The 23,261-nt window shown below is 38.3% G+C and overlaps 1 protein-coding gene across 4 annotated transcripts in view; it reads left to right on the plus strand.

Annotated features, from left to right (window-relative positions):
* The first annotated feature begins 5,317 nt into the window (after window positions 1-5,317).
* Window positions 5,318-23,261, plus strand: part of GRAMD2B (GRAM domain containing 2B) — a 119,889-nt gene continuing 101,945 nt past the window's right edge. For 2 of the 4 annotated variants that reach the window (XM_027547001.1, XM_027547004.1), the window contains exon 1: window positions 5,333-5,566. In XM_027547001.1, the coding sequence (XP_027402802.1) occupies window positions 5,439-5,566 (128 nt within the window). In that variant the 5' untranslated portion in view covers window positions 5,333-5,438. Of the gene's footprint in view, window positions 5,567-23,261 lie in introns of all 4 variants that reach the window. The other 2 variants (XM_027547002.1, XM_027547003.1) reach the window with 2 other exon arrangements.

A 23,261-nucleotide genomic window follows, 5' to 3' on the forward strand; every position in this document is an offset into this window, starting at 1 on the left:
CATGATATACTCTGCATATAAGTTAAATAAACAGGGTGACAATATACAGTCTTGACATACTCCTTTCCCAATTTTGAGCCAGTCTGTTGTTCCATGTAACGTTCTGTTGCATTCAGTTGCATTGTTCTAACCCGCATTCAGGTTTCTCAGGAGACAGGTAAGGTGGTCTGATACGCGCATCCTTTTAAGAATTTTTCTCAGTTTGTTGTGATCCACACAGTCAGACTTTCATGTAGTCCATGAAGCAGAAGAAGATGTTTTTCTAGAATTCCCTTGCTTTCTCAATGATCCAATGAATACTGGTAATTTGATCTCTGATTCCTCTGCCTTTCCTAAACCCAGCTTCTACATCTGCAGGTTCTTGGCTCACATACTGCTGAAGCCTAGCTTGAAGGATTTTTAGCATAACCTTCCTAGCACGCTAAATGAGCACAATTGTCTGGTAGTTTGAACATTCTTTGGGGAAAAAAACTGACTTTTTCCAGTTCTGTGGCCACTGCTGAGTTTTCTAAATTTGCTGACATATTGAGTGCAGCATTATCTTTTAGGATTTGAAATAGCTGAGCTGGAATTCAACCATCTCCACTAGCTTTGTTTGTAGTAATGCTTCCTAAGGCCCCCCTTGACTTCACACTCCATGATGTCTGACTTTAGTTGAGTGATCACACCATTATTGTTACCTGGGTCATTAAGACCTTTTTTGTACAATTCTGTGTATTCTTACCACCTCTTCTTAATCTTTTCTGCCTCTGGTTATGTCCTTACCATTTCTGTCCTTTATTGCACCCATCTTTGCATGAAATGTTCCCTTGATATCTCCAATTTTCTTGAAGAGATCTCCAGTCTTTCCCATCCTATTATTTTCCTCTACTTCTTTGCATTGTTCATTGAAGAAGGACTTATCTCTCTTTCCTATTCTCTGAACTCTGCATTCAGTTGGGTACCTCTTTCCCTTTCTCTCTTGCTTTTCACTTCTCGCCTTTCCTCACCTATTCGTAAAGCCTCCTCAGTCAACCACTTTGCCTTTTATAATCTCTGTTTATAAAAATACAGCACTGTGGCTTACTGGAAAGCATCAGAAAAATGAGGTATTTCCGTCCTCGGTGGTCTTACTTAAAACTGCCTTCTAGTTGGCAGTTTTTGTCTTGTTTAGTTATATTTATTAATCTCCCTTTCCATGGAAAGATATGAAAGGTCTCTGCTATTTTTATTTTCATTGTATTCTGGTTGTTATCATAGATCATACTTTTTTTTTTTTTTGCCAGTGTCTCTGTCACCTGGTCTTTATTTCCATTTTTCCACATAAAAATGAAAGTTGTGGCAATGGCTAAAAGTGCCTTGAGTATAGGCCACATCTAAACACAGCCAAAGGGGTCAAACGGCAGCAGCTGAGTGTCTGCAGGTGTAGATTAATGCACAGCTGTCAACTGCCATCCATTTAGAAACTAATCAGTCATATTTCTTTCAGTGGTCATGTGCTATCAGAACCTTATTCCTGTTTGAACATAAAGTGCAGACATAACTACTAGCAACATTTTTTTTAATTAATTTTATTTTATTTTTAAACTTTACATAATTGTATTAGTTTTGCCAAATATCAAAATGAATCCACCACAGGTATACATGTGTTCCCCATCCTGAACCCTCCTCCCTCCTCCCTCCCCATACCCTCCCTCTGGGTCGTCCCAGTGCACTAGCCCCAAGCATCCAGTATCGTGCATCGAACCTGGACTGGCATCTCGTTTCATACATGATATTTTACATGTTTCAATGCTATTCTCCCAAATCTTTCCACCCTCTCCCTCTCCCACAAAGTCCATAAGACTGTTCTATACATCAGTGTCTCTTTTGCTGTCTCGTATACAGGTTATCGTTACCATCTTTCTAAATTCCATATATATGCGTTAGTATACTGTATTGGTGTTTTTCTTTCTGGCTTACTTCACTCTGTATAATAGGCTCCAGTTTCATCCACCTCATTAGAACTGATTCAAATAGCAAAAATCAACAAAGCCAAAAGCTGGTTCTTTGAAAGGATAAATAAAATCGACAAACCATTAGCCAGACTCATCAAGAAACAAAGGGAGAAAAATCAAATCAATAAAATTAGAAACGAAAATGGAGAGATCACAACAGACAACACAGAAATACAAAGGATCATAAGAGACTATTATCAACAATTATATGCCAATAAAATGGACAACGAGGAAGAAATGGACAAATTCTTAGAAAAGTACAACTTTCCAAAACTCGACCAGGAAGAAATAGAAAACCTTAACAGACCCATCACAAGCACGGAAAGTGAAACTGTAATCAAAAATCTTCCAGCAAACAAAAGCCCAGGTCCAGACGGCTTCACAGCTGAATTCTACCAAAAATTTAGAGAAGAGCTAACACCTATCCTGCTCAAAGTCTACTAGCAACATTTTTAAGACTGACCATAGGTAGCTCATATCAGGAAGTGGAATTCAGTGGAAAAGCCATGACTGAATCCTGCCTTCAGACAAGTGTAGGTTGCCCCCTCCCACCAGCATCTGTGGTTTCACACTGACAAGTTCTAGGGAGGGCATGAGCGCTCCACTTTTCTGCCACTTTCTACAGACTTCTACGGCCCCTCTCCCCGTCATGGTTTTACTTATCTTCTGGGTCTTGAAGGCATTTGAGTTTGTGACCCATGCTCTAGAATTTCAGCAAATCTCTGACACAGTTTCTTATAATAAGGAATGAACTCAATATCTTACGTAAGAGCTCAGTCAGTACTGTTTCCACTTCTTCGGGGCTGCCTCCCGTAGGCTAGTCATTGCTGCCTCTATGAAACAACCTTAACACCAGGTGATGGCAGTAGTGAATCCACGCATTCCCTTCTGCTTCCAAAGCATTATGATTTACTGCTTTCCTCCCTCTTTCATTGGTTAGTTAACTTTTCAGTTACGTATATTTTCTCTTCCTAGCTACGTATTGGAGCAAGGACCCATTTCTTTAAATATTTTTGTATCACTCACTGCAGCTAGCATGGAAACTTGCTGATAAAATATTGTTGAGTGAGTGAATATTAAGAAATCTTCTCTATTTAAAAATATGTCCAAAGACTGACTGCTGACCCTAGGACTTCCTTTTGAAACATTTTGTCCTGAGTTAAGCATTGCCCCCAGTTAAAATCCAAACCAGCCTGGGAAACAGTAACATTATGTTTAATTAGTTGTAGTATCTGTGCTGATGAGACTTTTTTATTTATAAGGAGCAGAAACTACCTTATAGGTTGCTGCTAGGATAGAAGTTTGGTAATGGATTTTTTTTTTATTGAAGTATAGTTGGTTTACAATGTTGCCTTAGTTTCAGCTGTACAGCAAAGTGATTCAGGTTTTATCAATAGATTCTTCTATTACAGGTTATTGTGAAATGCTGAATATAGTTCCCTGTACTAGACAATAGGTCCTGGCTGTTTATTTTACATATAGTAGTGTGTATCTGTTAATCCCAAACTCTAAATTTATCCCTTACATGTCCCCTTTGGTAACCATCAGTTTGTTTTCTATGTCTGTGAGTCTATTTCTGTTTTGCAAATAAATTCATTTGTATCATTTTTTAGATTCCACATATAAGTGGCATCATATTTGTCTTCCTCTGTCTGACTTCATACGATAATCACTAGGTCATGATAGGTTTGATGAATCCATCCACTTTAGTATAAATTACCTTACCTAACATCTTTCTAACATAACTGCAACACAAAAGGGGTACATAAGGGGAAACATAAAGGGAAAAAGAGAAACATGTATACTGCACTATTAAAAAAAATTAGGAGGGAAGCTGGGTGCAATGCACTGTCAGAATTGTAACAAGACAACACTTGGAGCCAGGGTGACCACCTGCTTTGGTTTGCCCAACCCCAAGAGGTTCCTGGGATGTGGGGCATTCAATGCTAAAAATTAAGGATATTCTGGACAAACTGGGATAAACTGGTCATTTTGGTAGGCACCAGTAAAATCCTACTGAAATATACACTTTGTCTAATAATTTCAAAAGTATGCTTAGAGTCAGTACTGCACACAGAGATGCAAAAACCTACGCCTGACCGGTTATCAGCTGGTTAGAGCAAAGTGCTAACAAAAGCAAGGCTAAAGGTTTGATTTCCCAGGAAACTTTGCTCTCTTCCACTATCAGAATCTGCGCACTTCACTTAAGGCAGTCATTCTCCAATGTCACTGACTAATCACAAGGGGAACAGAAGAGAGAGAATATAGCTCCTTTGAACTAAATCCTTCCCTGCCACTAGTGACACTGGTGAAAACCTGATGTTTTTCTTGTGAGGAAACATTAAGTGATTGACGATCTGAAGATCATCACACAGTAAATTAATTTTCCCTCCTGCTATTAGTGGGTTTCCCTGCTGGCTCAGGCGGTAAAGAATCTGCCTGCAATGCAGGAAAACTAGGTTTGATCCCTGGATCAGGAAGATCCCCTAGAGAAGAGATTGGCAACCCATTCCAGTATTCTTGCCTAGTGAATCCCATGGACAGAGGAGCCTGGCAGGGTACAGTCCACTGGGTTACAAAGAATCGGACAGGACTGAGCAACTAACACTTTCACTTCCACACTTTTAGTAGGGTTATAAATGACAATAATGATAATATGTAGAATATTCTCCAATATGATTTCCTTCTAATCTTGTGAGAGACACATTGTTGATATGCTTGGCAGGGTTGGGATCGCCTGTGGTTAGACAGCCAGCATGCAATGAATGGAGTCTCAGCCCTTAACTCCTAGTGTTTTTTTGTTTGTTTGTCTTTATTGTCATCACCATTTTGATACTAAGTACAGTTTTCTATAACAGCAAAATACATAGCCTGAATGTTGAAGCTCCCCTAACTTTGAACGTATCACTTCCATAAGAACTCTAGAGCTCTGCAGGTCCCAGAGACTCAGCACCACAGCACACAGCCTCCTGTGTGTCTTACCAAACATGGGCTATTTATTTCCTATACGTGTAAAGGTGTCAAGCGCATTCCCTGCCCTTTTGATCAGACTCGGGAGGTTAAAGAAAACATTTCTGCTTTTAATGTTTCGTTACTGCCTGTCTCTGCATCTCGGTCTTTTAAGTCTTTGAGTTTCCATAGACGTTTCTGCCTAAATCCAGAGTCATATGGTGTTCCTATTAGTAAACTGAAAGCTGAGTCTGCCAAACATGTTTATTTCTCCTTCAGAGCAAATGTGGGTAGGATGAAAACCACTCCATGTTATACTTACATGTTACTCATTAACTGGCTTCAAAAAAAAAAAAAAAATCACCTCAGCTAGATTAGGAGTCATGTGAAGAAAGAGCTTCCTGCAATGCAGAAACCGAACAAGGCTGAAACTCAGAGATTTTCACATTATTGGGGAGCTTCAAAAATGAGCCCTTGAGTTTACTTCTTGAGTTGGTGATTGACAAGTGTACAATGGTGAAGAAAAGGCTCTCATCAGGCAATGATACAATGTTCCGGTCTGAGATTCCAGGCAGCCCAGGCAAGTTGGGTGCAGAGGCCCAGAACAGCATTCCTGACAGCCCCGGCTCAGTGTTTCTCAGGTGGGTACATCCTCTCTGCCCGCCCCTGACCCCATGGCTTTGGCCACCCAACAGATACTGCTTGGAGAGCTCCTTCCTCATCCCCAAAGGGAGGACTCTGCCAAAGAGAAAGAGAGGGCACAGCCCAGGCCCCTGGGCTGGTAGATTTTAAGGGAGTACCTAGCAAAGGATGTGATTTGTTGAACAAATAGAACTCTTATCACCATGAAGGGACAATAATTGTTGTTGACTTGTTAGCACTATTTAATACGTACCGGAAAACTCGCCAGCTATGCGGTTACTTGATTCCTGACCCACTCTCAGGTTCATAGTAAGTGAAACCAAATTGTTGTTGGTGGTGGTGCGGTGGTTGTTGTTTGGTCGCCAAGTCATGTCCAACGCTTTGAGACCCCATGGAATGTAGCACTCCAGCTTCCCTGTCCCTCACCATCTCCCAGAGGTTGCCCAAGTTCATGTCCATTGAATCAAACAGTTAAACCAAAAACCTCCCTTTGCTGTCAAAATTATGGTATAAGTATCAGAATATGCTGTGTGCTTAGTCATTCAGTTGTTTCCAACTCTGTGTGATCCCATGGACTGTAACCTGCCAGGCTCCTCTGTCCATGGGGATTCTCCAGGCAAGAATACTGGAGTGGGTTGCTATGCCCCCCTCCAGGGGATCCAACCCAGGGATCAAACCCAGGTCTCCTGCATTGCAGGCAGCTTCTTTACCATCTAAGCCACCAGGAAACCCAAGTATCAGAACAGTAATTATTAAAATATCAAAACAGTTTCCTTCTTTGGAGCTTTCTAAATTAAATGTTAAAATAATACTGGCTGTGGTCTGGTCCTGCTACTTACTGTAAAACGATTTATAGCAGCTTTGACTAGATTCAGAACATATCTTTTTTAGCTATAATTGTTAATACCTACATGAACACCACTCTGATAATTTATATTTTTAATGAAAATTCATTTATCTACTCTTCATTCATTTGTCTCAGAATAATTCTCCAGCAACTTATACAATGGGGAAACCAAAAATCCATTACAAGAAAGTTTTTCATCCAACTTTTTTAAAATTGAGGTTTAGTTGATTTACAAAACTATGTTAGTTTCAGATATACAATGCAATCAAATTTTTACAGATTATAACTCATACAACCTTGGTGTAAATTTTTTAATGGAGGTGATGTTGGTCTATAATATTATGTTTCATGTTTATAACATTTCATTTCTACTTCTATATACATTACAGCATGCTAACCACCTAAAATTTACTTTCCATCTAATGTAAATGTTAATGTAACTTCCATGTAAAGTAATCAAGTCAAGGTAGAAGAGGAACCTCCACATCTAAACTTCACTTTTGCATAGCACCGTATCCAGAAAGTCAATCATCTGATTTATTTTTTAATCATTTTAAATCATTTATGCAAAAAAGTACTCAAAATTATAGCTTTTAAAAATTAAATAGAAAATAAAGAAATCCCACTAATAGCATTCACATATTAGACTGTCAGTTTAGGAAGACAAATTCATTTTTTAAAAGTTTTTGACATCAAGAGCCTGAATTTACATAAAATGTTTCTCAATACATCTATTTAAAGTTAGTTTAATTTTTTTATCCATCAATAATATAAATCTACCTTACTTGCATTATAATTGTTTGAGTAAGAGTACAATTCTAATTGAAAATGTAAAACTCTTGGATTATTTCCATATTTTCCTGAAATTTGTTTCTTTAATTACTTTGCCTACCCAATCCTTCTTTTACATTGACTGTAGTGCAAACTCTTCTTGTAGCTCAAGATCTAAACAGGAAAAATTAAATTAAATGTATAAAACTATTAAAATGTATAAAATATGCAAAATATAATTTAAGTAAATATAATACATATGACTTAAATAAATATAGATAAATGGAATACTAATAAAATAAAAATCTAAATCAATCCATATTTAAGACATTTTTAAAAGAGCCCAGGCCTATTTTACCTGCATCTTTGAATATTCAAAATTAAATCTATATATTAGTATATGTAAGGGTTTTTTTATGTGTATTGGAACCTATCTTAAAACATTATTCATACCTCCGAATATTTTGGCTCTAGAATTTTAGTCTAGTTGAAAGATCTACTTAACATATTGTGTATAAAATCTTTTAAAATAATTTTTTGAAGCACTCAGTCATGTGTTGGTTAATTATTTGAGGTCAAAAATCAGATAGAAACCAATAAGGACCTACTGTAGAGCACAGGGATCTATACTCAAAATCTTGTAGTAACCTATAAGGAAAAAGAATCTGAAAAAAATATACGTATACATATAACAGAATCACTTTGCTGTACACCTGAAACTGACACAACCTTGAAGATTAACTATACTTCAATTTAAAAAAGAATCAAAAAAGATAAACACTTTCCTTTACCTTCTAAATAAATGTTGGGAATTTATGTGGCTGTTGTATTATCCCATTATCTTTCCCATGAACTAAAGCTAATCAAATGTACCCTCAGATCAACAAACTACTCAAACAGACACATAGAATTTATGCAGTTTTTTCATTCAATCATTCAGTTCAACAAAGATTTATTGACTAAGTATTATATGCCAGGCTATGTGGAAGACATAGCAAGTCCAATCAAAAGCAAGATAGACCTAGTCCCTGTCCTCATGAAAGTTATGAGTTTAACATTGAACATAGGCAAAAAAAAAAAAACACTATGAATTAATGCATATATACATGCATAATTTAAATATTAATGTATTATTATAGGAAACAATTACAAGGCAGAGATGGAGAATAAGATGGGAAAAACTAGTTTAGATGAAGTGGCTAGTCAAGGACTCTCTGAGTGATATTTAGGCTGACTTTGAGGATGAAAAAGCCAAGCACAAAATTACTGGAAAGGAGCAAGTTGCTCTGAAGTGGAGAAGACATGTGTCCTGAGGAACCACAATGGGCACCTGATGAAATCAGATAGACAAGCAGAGGATAAGGAGTTTAAAATTCTACTCTAATTGATGTGGGACACCACTAGAAGATTTAGGGGAGTATCATGATGTGATGTTCCTTTTTGCCCTTCTCTGGATATTTCCTGTTTGTTGCTCATTCAAGCAATGCTCCATCTTGCCCAGGTGTCCGTCGTGTTGTGCAAGAGTGTCTCCAAGGTTCCTACCTAGGAGAGGAACAGTGGGGCATTTTATGGACATGATTAACTTTACTCATTAAGTCAAATTCCATTTCAAAGTACTGTGTCATTGATGCTACCACCAGCAGTTATTCTGCTTCATCAACATTGCCATTATCTAAATTTTCATTTTTTTCTAATCTGGAGGGTGTGAAATGGCATTTCAAAATAAACAGTTTTAATGTGCATGTCTCTTATTAAGACAAGAGAAGCATCTTTTCAGTATGTTTATTGGTCATTTTCATTTCCTCGTCTTTTAAATTACTGTTTATGAATTTATGACCCTTTGGGGAAGCAGAAATGGAGAGAGATTACTAATTTTTCCTTATTTTTAGATAGCTTTTGAAATACTCCCAATACTGATCTTTTGTTAGCTTTGTATGTTGCAAATGTTTTATTCCAGCATATGACTTGTCTGTTCAAGTTGCCTATTATGTCTGAGCTCTTATTTTTAACTTATTAGTTTGTTTTTTTTAAATTGAGGTATAGTTGACTTACAACATTTCAGGTGTACAGCATGGTAATTCAATACTTTTATAGACTGTACTCCATACAAAGTTACTATAAAATATTGACTATATTCCCTGTGCTAAACATTACATCCTTGTCAATTATTTATTTTGTACCTAGTAGCTTGTACCTTTTAATCACCTTGACCTATTTTGTCCCTGACCCTACCACTCTCCTCTCTGGTAATCACTGGTTTGTTCTCTATATCTGTGAGTCTATTACTGTTTTGTTATATTTTTTCATTTATTTCTTAGATTTCACATATAAGTGAAATCATACATTCTCTTTCTCTGACTTATTTGATTTATTTCACTAAAAATAATGTCCTGCAGGTCCATTCCTGTTGATGACAAAATTTCAATCTTTTTATAGTATATGAGTAATATTCTGTTGTATATATATACCAAACATTTATCCATTCTTCTGTTGATGGACACTTAGGTTGCTTCCATATCTTGACTTTTATAAATAATACTGCTATGAACACTGAAGTGCATACATCTATTTGAATTAGTGTTTTTATTTTCTTTGTATTAATACCCAGGAGTAAAAATACTGAATTGTATGATAGTTCTATTTTTAAGTTTGTGAAGTACCTCCATACAGTTTTTCATAGTGGCTGTACCAATTTACATTCCCACCAACAGTGCATGAAGTTTCCCTTTTTTCCATAGCCTCACCAATGCTAGTTATTTGTTGTCTTTTTGATAATAGCTATTCTGACTGGTTGTAAGGCAATATCTCATTTTCTTAATAATTTGCACTTTCTGTAATTTAAGAACTCCTTCCACTCTGAGGTTATAAGAATGTGCTTGTGTATTTTCCTCTAAAAATATGTTTTCTTTTCAAACTAGGATCCTTTATGTATTTGGAATATATTTTTGTTTCTGGTGTGAATTAAGGCATCATCTAATCATTTATAGGGATAATGAATTCTTCCCTGATGGCTTAGACCATAAAGAACCCATCTGCAAGGCAGGAGGCCTGGGTTTGATCCCTGGGTTAGGAAGATCCCCTGGAGCAGAGCATGGCAGTCCACTCCAGTATTCCTGCCTGGAGAATTCTATGGACAGAGGAGCCTGGCAGGCCACAGTCCAGGGGGTCACAAAGAGTTGGACATGACTAAGCCACTAAGCACAGTACAGCACATGTATTTGGAATTATTTTTGTTACTGCTGTGAATTAAGGAATCATCTAATCATTTATATGGATAATGAATCCTCCCACCTTATTTATCGAACAGTCTTTCCTTCCCCATTAATCTGCAATGCAGCTCTATCACACGTTGCTGTCTTCATTACTGTCACTTACAAGGAAAGTTTTTTATCTGATAAGACAAGACTTCTTACCTACTTCAGAAGTGATTTGCTACTTTTGACCCTTTGCTCTTCCATTTAAATTTTAGAATGTGGCTTGTCAAGTAAAGATTTATTTTAAAAGTTGAAATTGCAGAAAATCTATTGCTCAATTTGAGAAAATGTGACATTTTATGGTGTTCAATATATCTACTCATATACATGATGGGGCCTCCATTTATTACATCTTTAATATCCTTTGATAAAGTTTTAGAGAATTCTTCACAGAAGTCTTGCACATCATTTGTTAGACTTATTCCTAGGTACTTTACACCTTTGTTGTTTTTAGAAATTTTAATTGCATTTTATTTTGTTGATGTTGTACAGAAATATAATTGAATTTCTAAATGGATCTTATGTTCCACATTCTTGCTAAATCTTATTAATGTTAATAATCTGTAGACTGTGTTTTTTGTAGACAATAATATTATTTGAAATTAAAAAATTTTTTTTACCTTTCTGAACTTTAGTCCTTTTAAATCTTTTTTATTTAATTATACAATAAGAAACTCCATATAATGTTGAATATAAATAGTAATTCCAGGCTTTTTCATTTTGTTCCTAATTTAAAAGGGAATGCTTTTATTTCAGATTTTATCAACTTTTCTGAGGTTAAAGAAAAACCTCTTGTTGAGGTTTTTTAAAAGGTTGTTGAAACTACTGAGTGCTTTTCCGGCCTCCACTAAGATAATCCTCATTTGAAAATCTCTGGCACTCATAAAGCATATAGCACTTCATCTGAAGTTCATGAGAAGTCATCATTTCCCAAAACACAGAACACTGGAAGGTCTTGAAAAACACAAATTGCTTTAATCTTCATAAATAGACTGGAAAAGGCTCGGATGAATTAACAGTTCGATAAACTAGTCATTCAGCAAATAAAAATCAGGTATTTTTAAATTAGTTTTTGGAGATTTACTATACAAATTAGCCATTAGGTCTATTGCTTTTAAAAAATGTGTTTCTCCAAAATATTTCATTTTAGATTGTCAGTCTATTTCCATTTTAGACAAAGATGAAAGTTGCCCAGTGAAGCTAATGTGTTAAAAGGAGCGCCATGGGCTTTGAGGGCATAAACAAGGGCCAGGATGACAACAAAAGAGGGCAAACATGGGGCAGTTCCGAGCTGGAATGTGAAACTAGGATAGACCCAGTGCTGGGCTATGGTTTGGGGAACCACTCCAGGCTGCAGTGGACGATGAACTTGGTAGGTTCAAAACAGCCTTGAGTCACTTTCACTGTGCCCCCTCGTAGTGGCTCCAACGACTCTGCTTCCAGTCCTCTGCTCATCAGATGTCATCAATGAGTGGTAGAAGAGATGTTGACCCTTCTTCCTTTCCACTCTCCCCTCCCAAGAGCCTTGCTTTTTCTTAGCCAGTCCCATTTCTGCAATTAGGGAAAGGATAGAAGACTATTTGGTACTTGAAGAACAGGAACACAATAGATACTATACCTTGATCCATTTTTACTAGGTAAGCCCCATGGCCTCAGCTCCTGTTCACAGGAGTTGAAGAGTTAAGAGTGATATTTAGAAGCTAAAGGGAGGTTGAGTTTTAGGAAATGAGCTTCCTTCTGCAGGAACAGGGGTGAAGGCTAGCAATCAAAGAAAGCAGGACTGTGTTAAGGGGAAAGATAATAGTGTCCTGAGTACGAGGCAAGTATTTCAGTGAATGGAGTGAGGTGAGGTGGGGTCAGGTGAGCAGGTGAGGGCAAGATGGCAGGATCAGTGAACTCTGCTGGGCCTTGGGGTACAATGATGTAGCAGAAGTTAGAATGAGGAGGTGACATACAGAGGAAGAGGCCTCTTTGATGGAAGAGTTAGAATTTTCTAAGAAGAAAAGAGAACTCCTCAGCACTAACATTGCCAGAAGAGGAGGGACCTACAGTCTCCTTCCCAAACTGTGCCAGACACTTCCCTACTGTCTAATGATTCTCACAATACGCATGCTCAAGCCTATTACCAGGCTTTTGTAAATGGAGTAAGTCTGAAAATTCCCATTCACCTTTCCAGATGCACCTCCTGAAAGGTTTAGTATAACATCAAAGCTCTTCCCTTGCCCCCTTACTTCTGCCCTCAAAACTAGAAGCCTTTTCTTATTATCCCATATTAACTATGTATCAGAGTGTATTGTCAAAAGGGAAGTATTTATTATGGTTATATAAAAAGAAAAGAAGCTTAATCTTCTACCTTCACTTATTTGGGCCCTTCCAAGGCCCTGGGAATGTCCCTAGCAAGATATTCATGTAGTTGTACATTTTAATAAACTTTTCAGATAATATTTTAACTACAATTATAATTGCCTTCTCTTCATTCCAATTTTCTCTCTGTTACATGTCCCCTCCAGTCAGGTAGCCAAGGGCATTTTTGGCACTGTGAACTAAGGGGAAGTTGTTTGGAGATACATTTAATTAGAGATAGGGGAATATATTTATGTGATTTGCCATCATTTCTATGTGCTAAGTTATCACTAGTCCTCCTAGCTTCCAGGAATACTCCACTAAGCAAATTCACCTTGCTTGGTGACACAGAAGTGCAGGAACAGGGACTACGCTGGTGGTCCAGTGGCTAAAACTCTGTGCTCCCAATGCAGGGAGCCCAGGCTTGAATCCTTGTCAGGGAACTAGATCCCACATGCCACAACTAAGAGTTCACATGCCACAGTGAAGATCCCGCGTGCTGAAACTAAAACCTGTGATGGCCAAATAAATAAATAAATGTTAGAGGGGGAAAAGGTGCAGGACCCAAGATGATTCCATCATATAAACATGTCCTACAAGTGCCATGCATCAGAAGCACGTAGGTAATAGAAGAGAAATTAAGTTGGAAATGTACAGAGCCAAAGGTTGTCTCCGGCAAGGTCTTCCCATCATCACACATGTAAATTGTAACTTCTGGGTTCTGTTCTCACTAACACCAAGTCAAACCAGAAATTCTCTCTCCTGTTATGACTTGATGCTTCATAATGCAGCTGATATAAGTATACCGAATTTTATTTATGCTCATTGCACAATTTGTCAGAATTCTTTATGGAGCACAAACCCAAGGTAATACTAAAAGCAGCCATTGTGTCTGTGTATCACATAGTACATCTTGCTGCTGCTGCTGCTGCTAAGTCACTTCAGTCGCGTCCGACTCTGTGCGACCCCATAGACTGCAGCCTACCAGGCTCCCCGTCCCTGGGATTTTCCAGGCAAGAACCCTGGAGTGGGTTGCCATTTCCTTCCCCAATGCATGAAAGTGAAAAGTCAAAGGGAAGTCACTCAGTCATGTCTGACTCTTCGAGACCCCATGGACTGCAGCCTACCAGGCTCCTCCACCCACGGGATTTTCCAGGCAAGAGTACTGGAGTGGGGTGCCATCGCCTTCTCCGCTTAGTATGACATTATCAAGAACAGGTTTGAAACTGTCTGAAAATGTCTAACCTATTGATAAAACTCATGGCTTCCCCGGTGGCTCAGATGGTAAAGAGTCTGCTGGCAATGCAGGAGTCTCAGGTTCAATCCCTGGGTCAGGAAGATCCCCTGGAGAAGGAAATGGCAACCCACCCCAGAATTCTTGCTTAAAAAAATCCTACGGATGGAGGAGCCTGACAGGCTACAGTCCATGGGGTTGCAAAGAGTTGGACATGACTGAGTGACTAACACTTCCAATTTCAAACTTTTTCTAAAGACTGTATTATCTCTAATTGAAAATTACAAAACTTGTGCCATATGAAAGGATCAACAAGTACCAGTTAAAAATAAAACAGCATAGAATATGTCAGGCAGTTAATTTATAAGAGTGTTACATTAGTTTTTTGGATTTGGAGATATTGATGGAGTTTGTCAGCTATTTCTAAACTAATAACTTGACTTCCTTTCTCTTTCTAAATATATATTCCCTTTCATGCCTAATTTTTTTGTTCCTAATTTCTCTTAAAGAAGACCCTAAAGTAGTATAAGCCTTCGATCCACAAACTCCTGATATACTCCCGATTGACATACTCCTGATTCGAATTGTTTCTGTATCTGTGTTCTCCAGGAGATCTGAGCCTTTTAGTCTTAAAACTTCATGTAAATCTATGGATATGGATAAGTTTAGCTTAAAGTCCCACTTTCATTAAGAGTTTTTTTGTTGTAACAGATTTTTAAAAGTCAGACTCATTTCCATGCCTTCATCTCTTTCCTCCCCTCTCTATCTCTTTTTCCCTCCCTTCCTCCCTTCTACCTCTCCTCCATGTTTAACCAAATAAAACCAGCCAAGGGTAACTGATGTGGAAATTCTAGGAGTTTCCTCCATGTGTATCTATGTGGGGCTGGATGAGGGAGATTGAAAGCCCTGCCAAGAAGTACATAAGTAATGAGTAACTGTTTCTACATAAGCCAGCAGTAACAATAATAGTCTCCTCTATTTGCAGTGTGGCACACTCAAGGGAACTTTTTAAAGATATGACCTTATAAACTTTGGTGGCTTTTTCCTGTGATAGATGGATTATGGTTACTCTCTATGTTGCTTAGGTGAGGAAAGCAAGTAACAGAAAAGGAAGAGAAGTTTTATGTTGTTGCCATATGGCAAAACTGAAGCAGTGAAATGAGTTCATGCAGTGAATAGGCAGCCAGTTACAAAAGCAAAATAGTTATCCAACTTCATTAACCAATTTATTCACCTGGCTTGGCTCCAATTATTTGGGTTACTTCCAAAAATCAAATCCAAACTTCAAGGGTCATTTCATTCAGTTTCTTCATGGTGATTTTTACAACCCCAGAGGGGACACTGGTTTCAGAGACAGGCATAATTCTCTGTTTGAAAAAACGAAGTTAAGAAGACTTTTCTGGGATTCTGATTTTTACATTTAGTCCTTTTATGATCCTGTGAGTTTCAGTTAAATTTATGTTAAAAGACAATGGTATTTGCTCTATGTACTTTTGAGCAATAACAAAAGAACAAGTATGGTGGGTAATTTCATTTATTAGAAAGTTATAGAATACTTTCTAAGATGTCTGGGTAAGGATGCTCTGTCTAGGGAGTATTGCCTGGTGTACATCTGGTTTCATCACTTTCTAAACTGTGTAATTCCTCAGTGCCTCACTTTCCTCAACTGTAAGACAGAGATAATCATAGGATTGTGGAGAGTATTAAGTGAGATAATACAGAAGGTGCTTGGCACACAGCAAATGTTCTGACACTAGCTGTGATTATTATAAGGCAATGGGAGAGTAATAATGGTGATATTCACTTGTCACCTAGAGCTCTTAGAGGCTAGGAACACATCCTTGTCTCTGTATCCCTAGCACCTAGCACAAAGAAGAAACTCTATGATAAGGAGAGACTCCTGTGGAGTAAAGAAATGGCTAAAGAAGGGATGGGATGGGGAGCGAGGTAGGAGGGGGGTTCAGGATGGGGAACACATGTACACCCATGGCTGATTCATGTCAATGTATGGCAAAAACCACTACAATATTGTAAAATAACTAGCCTCCAATTAAAATAAAAAGAAAAAATTAAAAAAAAAAAAAAGAAAGAAATGGCTAAAGAGTCAGATCCTATTTCCAAGGGACTTCAGTTTCTGCTGGAGACAGACACACACTCAGACAACCATAAAGGGTAGGGAAGGTGCATGTACCTTGAAGATTATTGACTGAACTCTCCAAGCTATAATTTCCCACAGCATATTTCCTGTTAATCTCAATGTTGCAATACTTAGATCTAGAAATAAACTACACATTCAAAATGTTTGTGGGACAGAATAAACTTTTCCTAATGTGGAAGTCTCACAGCTGCCAGGATGATCCTGGAGGAAAAGAAACTTTTACTTTATTCCCTCCAACAAACCCAAAGGGGCAGAACAGGATGCCAAGAACAAGCCTCACTCCAAGCGTATGTGTTCAGTCATGTCAGACTCTGCAACCCCAAGTAGCCTGTCAGGCTCCTCTGTCCATGGAATATTCCAGGCAAGAGTAATGGAGCGGGTTGCCATTACCTACTCCAAAGGATCTTCCCAACTCAGGGATCGAACCCACTATTGAATCTCCTGCTTTGGCAGGTGGGTTCTTCACCACTGTACCACCTGGGAAGCCTTTCTCACTCCAACCATGCTCCTGCAAAAGGAAAAAGAAACTTGGAAGCAGGAATGGTCGTATCATACGAGAGTGTTGATTTATCTCTGAGCATTGTCCTTTGGACTGTGAGGAGGGCACTCTGTGACCTGGTCGGCTTCTCTGTCACATCTCTTGCCCTGTTTGTATCCCAGAGAGATTACATTCCAGCTACACATGCTAATTCTGGGCCTTTGAACCTTCTTCTCTGCCTACAAGAGTGGGACACAACTGACTGACGAACACACACACACTGCCTACGACACACGGGCAGAGTCAAGTCTGAGCTGTCTTTCAAAGCTGGACCAGGTACCACCGCCTTCAGAAAGTCTACCCTGACCTCATCCCCCTTTCTCTGGACTTACATTGTACCTTTTGTTTACTTTCATTACTGCATTTATCACACACTCAATCTTACTTGTTGTTCAATTTCTGGGTTGGGAAGACCCCCTGGAGAAGGAAATGGCAACTCACTCCAGTATTCTTGCCTGGGAAATCCTATGGACAGAGGAGCCTGGCAGGCTACCAGTCCACAGGGTCCCAAAAAGAGTCAGATATGACAACTTAAACAACAACAATAAATAATACCAAAAGTCCATGTGCCCAATACACAGAGAACAAACAATACCAAAATGTCACAGTTTGGAACAGAGAAAGGTTTACTGCAGGACCATCAAAGAGACAGGTCAGTTATAACTTGAAAACCCCCAAGCTCCCTGAAAGTTTTCAGCGAAGCCCTTTTGTGATAAGTTTTGCAAACTTTTTGGTGTCACATCCTTCATTCTTGAGTTCGGGTCATGGTCAGGTAAGGATGTTCCTGTAAATCTCTATCAAATGAATGTTTTTCTCTGTTCTGACAAGAAAGGGCAAGATTCCAAGGCATAGTTTTCACCCTCCAAGGTCCCAGTCCTGGCTAAGGAGGCAGATATCAGTTGGCAGCTCCCTCAGGGCCAGGTTCCCAGACCCTGTCCAGCCAACTGGCCCTCAGGTCCTCAGGCCACCCAAATGATGGGAGCCAGGTCCCGAAGACTGCATCTTAAGCAAACGGCTCCTGCCATTAGGTCGCAGAGGCAGGGATCGGGGAGAGGCTCCACCGTGGCCCGACCAGCCTTGCTGAGGGCTCTAGAGCCCTGCAAAACATAGCTCTTAGCCTGTTCCCTGGGCCCGCCACCCCCAACCCCCACCCACCACTCACCTGCTGGCCCAGAGCCTGTGAACTGGAGGGTCTGGGGTAGAAGGCCAGGAATGGCCTCTTACATTGCTCTCTGTATGAAGACTGCCACTTTGCGCAGGCCCACCATTGATTCAATGCGCTCGCTAACCGGCGGCTCTTTGACGGTTGCTTGTGGGCAAGTCCAGCTGCGGCGCTGACCAATGACTAAGTAGGACCACGAACAGTCCCCCTGGCTCAGCGTTCAAGACTCTGCCTGCAACGCAGGAGACCCGGTTAGATCCCTCTCACTTTGACTTTCACAACCGTTGTCTGGTAACAGGGTAGGTAGGGGCTCTTGCACGGGTGATGCACAGGTGTGGATGTTTGTTGCTCAGTCGTGTCCGACTGTTTGTGACCCCATGGACTGGAGGCCGCCCGGCTCCTCTGTCCATGGGATTTCTCAGGCGGGAATACTGGAGTGAGTTGCCATTTCCTTCTCCAGATCTTCCCAAAGTCAACTAAACAATAAAACAATTCAATGAGAGCTAAAAACAGGGGGGTAAAGTAGATGAAGCTAAAAAAAAATACTTTTTTATTTATTTGAAACATGGAAACACTTGAGAATTTAAGATTCAAACTTGAAGAGCCAAGCAGCTGTCAAAGTATTTCATTTCTTAATTGTGACTGAAGTCCATGTTATGATGGTCTTAGAAAAATATGAAATAAGAATTTAAAAAAAAAAAAAAAAAACAACCGATGCTGGGCTAAGTAGTTTCCTCAAAATTACACTACTTTGTGTGGAGGCAGGGGGCAGGGAGGGATGTGATTATCTCTAGGGAAAAAAAAAAAGGTTCAAAATGTCTGTGTCACATGAAAATGAAAGGTTTTCCCAACATTGCTACCAGTTACAAGGTGAAACAATGTTCTATACTCAGGAATTCGACACTTTGGGCTTTGAATTTTGTTGTAAATTTGTCCAACAATGTTCTGTACTCAGGAATTCCACATTTTGGGCTTTCACTTTGTTGTAAATTTGTCCCAGCTTAGCTTCTTCTCCAGTAAAGTAACACTAATGACCCTAAGAAAAGAAGCTTCTTTGTGTCTGATACAAAATATTCTTTCTTCAAATTCATCTGCTGAAAAGAATAGTGGAAAGACCCCTAACAGGCTTCTGTGACATAGAGCAAATCACTGACCCTTTCTTCTTCCTCATCTCACAAAATGGAGAGATCTGTTGTGAATAAAGTTTTTCCAGACAACTGAGAAATTAAAAGGAGAAAAAAAAATCAGATGAGGTGATATATAAAGTTTAAAATTACAAGATCCTTCTGAGGGAAAAAAAATGTGAAGTACTCTTTTGGGGTATTTTATTCTTGTGGAATTTTTTTCAAATTTTATTTTAGTTACTATCTGAAGTGGTGCTTTATCATTTAGGCTAATTAAGCTGAAACTTTTAGGGCCTATCAGAATGAAGCACTTCTAATTCAATATTCATTCTTTGCACCTAATTTTGTAGTGCTTCTGAAAGAAGTCCTCCATATTGTTTAGGCTTTAGACCCTACAAAACTGAGCCTGCTGTAGTTGCTGAAGTTTTCAGTCAAGACTAATAGACATTATCATCAATATTTCATAAAAGCAAAATGGGAAATAATCTAACAGTTTAAAAAATCTATGCAGGAAGCTATTGTGATGGTATGAAAGGGTATTTGCAAAATTGGAAAATATGGAAATAAAACGTATTCCCTACACAGACATACTTTGAAGGAGACCATTCATACTGTCATACAAGATGACCACATTATATAATCCATATATACTACAGTATGTGACATATGCTTAATGTAGAATGTAATTTTAGAGTAAAACATAAAGGTGGTAACATCTTTAAAAGAGAGAAAGGAGTTATCAGATCTTTTATTTATATGCATTATTATATCCCACATCTGGGGAGTTTTGAAGAAGTAGAGGTTCCACAAATCCAAAAGCTACTCTACTAATAATAATTCTTCTCTGAGTTAAGAAGTAGCGTAGGAGAGTAGTTAAGAAGACCAATTCCTCAGCCAGATTGCCTGGGAGCCCACCTCATTTGAGTAGCTTGTCGTGTCTGTACTTCATTTGCCTCTCCTATTAAAGTGGGGGAAGGGTGATAGCACCTACTTCAAAAAGCCATTGTAAGGATTGAATGAATAACTGGATTTAAGTGCTTAGAAATCTGCCTACCATATATAAGTGCTACCTGTGAACTTGTATGCTCAGTCATGCCCAACTCTTTGCGACCCCATGAACTGTAGACCACCAGGCTCAGCTGCCCATGGAATTTTCCAGGCAATAAATGTTACTTAACACACCTTTGGCTGATTTCTAACTTTGGCTATCACCTCACAAATTGCTTTATCAACTTTATGAAATGTTTCATCTTATCCTACTGTCGTTCTCCCATTAATGATAGCATGTTGCCTCTAGATCACCTACTGAATTGCCAAATTTTTAGTCAGAAAGAATGTGTTATTCATCTTTGTATCCCCTTAAGTTTATTGGCTAGTCTTCTGGCCTTATTAAGGATGGAAGTAATCACTAAATATTTCTGAATTGCAACTTAACAAGTGAAATAGAAAATCGTGTGGCAGAGCTTAAATGTTTCGCAGCATAGGATTATTATGGGTTTTTTCAAAAGGGTTTTTAATATTTGCTAAATTTTCCACATTAAGAAGTATAATTATGCCAATTACTGAGCAAGAGTTGAACTTTTCGATGATGAATAAAATAACAAAATTTTAGGTCGAGTTGGTTAAACAGAAGATATTAAAAAGCTTCTTTCTCTTAAGTTATCAATAAGATATTTCTACTGGAAACTGCCTCATTTATTAGTCTAACTGCCACACAGGAGAAGCCTATTAAGATGGTTTTACTTTGAACTTTCCCCAATACCTGGGTTTTTCATAATAAAACAGAGTATGTTTTTATGCCCTAAACTACTCTGTTTATGTGAGCACTAAATGAATGGGTTAGTTCTAAAGTGATGTTGTAAAGTATGGAAAATATTTAATGGAAATATTGAGTGACCATTCTTAAAGTCCCTTACCTAAGTGACAGGTAGAGAGTTTTGTTCATTTCATAGTTGTATAAATGGCCCTAAATTAATGATAAATAATAAGAAACACATGCTGATGCTGACACCACAGTTTTTTGGGTCTAGGTCTCTTCTTTGGATCCCAAAGAGAAATAGCTTTGTTTATTCCTGAATTCAAAAGAAATAAAATTATCCCTACTGTGTGCCTATCAGGTTTTTCCATAGTGCTGGAAAACTATATAATAATAAGCAAATCTGCAGTTCTATGTAGTTTTAGCAGCCTATCCAAAATACACAGAAACAGAGTGATAGCTCTACTTCTACTTAGTAATTCTTGATTAGGTCCAGGCTCAGTTCCACCTTCTCTTAATAAAAATGACAATAGACTAGTGTATATTAGATACCTCCTATGTGCCAGGTACCACGGTAAACTCTTTTTGCAGTTTAGCTAATTCAAATTTCACAATGGCCTTATGAAGTAGTAACTACCCAATTTTGCAAATAGAAAGCTGAAGTTTGGAAAATTAAGTACTTATATTCCATGACAGATGAGTTGGGCTCAATCTTTAGATTTTAGGCGCATGCTCTTTCTATCTCGCTATACTCTAACCCCTTCCACTTTTAATCTCCTTCCATCATGGAGTAGCAGTACTGGCTAATGGGTGTGGACATTCTAAAGTAAGTGGGGTGATCTAAATCCCCACCAAAACTGGAGAATTAAATGTGACGCCAAAAGCCTAAGTTACAAAAGAAATAATAAATTGGACCCCATCAACGATAAATACCAAAGACCATCAAGAAAATGAAAACAATCCACAGAATGAAAGAAAATATTTATAAACTGTGTTTCTGATAAAAGTATAGCATCTGGAGTATATAAAGAATTTCTTACAACTCAATAATGAAAAGACAATTCATTTTTAAATGGGTAAAAGATTTGAGTAGCTTTTTCTTCAGAAAAGATGTATAAATGTCCAATAAGAAGTAATATGGTGATCAACATTATCATTCACTAGGAAAATACAAATTAAAGCCACAACGAGATGCCACTTCCCATCTAGTAGAATGACTATACTCAAAAAAGAGAAAAAAACAAGTGTTAGTGAGCATGTTTGAGAAACTGGAACCCTCATACACTGTTGGGAGTGTAAAATGGTACAACCACTTTGGAAAAAATTTGGCCGTTCCTCTAAAATCTAAACTTAAAGTAGCTGTGTGACCCATCAATTCCACTCCCAAGTATATACCCAAGATAACTGAAAACACCTGTCTAAGCCAAAACTTGAATATGAATATTCATAATAGCTAAAAAGTGGAAAAAAGCCCAAATGCCTATCTATTGATCAATAAAATGTGGTATATCCACAAGATGGAATATTATTTGGTATAAAAAAGGAATGAACTACTGTTACACGTCACAACATGGATGAAAGAAGTTAGTGACAAAAGACTTCATCATTCTATTTATATGAAGTGTCCAGAAGAGGCAAATCTATGGAGATAGAAAGTAGAATAGTGGTTACCAAGGGCTAAGGAAAAGGGACAATGGGGATTTACTACTAATGGTGACAGGGTTTCATTTTGAGGTAATGAAAATGTTCTGGAATTAGTGGTAACAGCTGCATAACTCTATATAATGATACTAAGACCCCTGAATCACATAGCCTTCAAAAGAATGAACTTGATGGTATATGACATATATCTCAATTAAGCTGTTATTTTTTTAAATGCTAGTGAAAGATTATAAGAAATCATTTATTTTTTTTGCAAGTTCATATTCTGTAAGTATAAAGTATGTAAATAAGTTTTCCATGACTGATGAATTGGCTTGTGCATGCGTGCTCATATCTGACTCTTCGTGACCCCATGGACTGTAGCCTGCCAGGCTCCTCTCCCCATGGAATTTCCCAAGCAAGAAAACTGGAGTGGGTTGCCATTTCCTACTCCAAGGAATCTTCCCAACCCAGGGATCAAATCTGCATCTCCTGCATTGGTAGGTGGATTCTTTAACACTGAACCACCCGGCAAGCTCTTTAAATTGGCTTCCTGACTTTTAAAAGGAATGACATGTTTTTACTGAACCAGAACTTCTAGATCAATATTTTCTTTATTTGACACTTAACTTTTTAAAAATGCTTCCCTTTTACCCTTTCACCAGAATTGTGTAGCATTAGGATAGGAATACAAGAGTACTATAAGAAAGGGGTTGTGTCAGAGGTCCCCCAGAACAGCCCACACTCAGAGATTCATATTGCAGGGAGATTCTTTACCATCTGAGCCACCAGGGAAGCCCCAGAAAGACTCACAGAACTCAGCATATGGTTGTACACGTGGCTAGGATTTATTACAGTGACATAGT

This window comes from Bos indicus x Bos taurus, chromosome 7 (genome assembly GCF_003369695.1).
Source record: "Bos indicus x Bos taurus breed Angus x Brahman F1 hybrid chromosome 7, Bos_hybrid_MaternalHap_v2.0, whole genome shotgun sequence".
In the NCBI taxonomy this organism is placed as follows: Eukaryota; Metazoa; Chordata; class Mammalia; order Artiodactyla; family Bovidae; genus Bos; species Bos indicus x Bos taurus.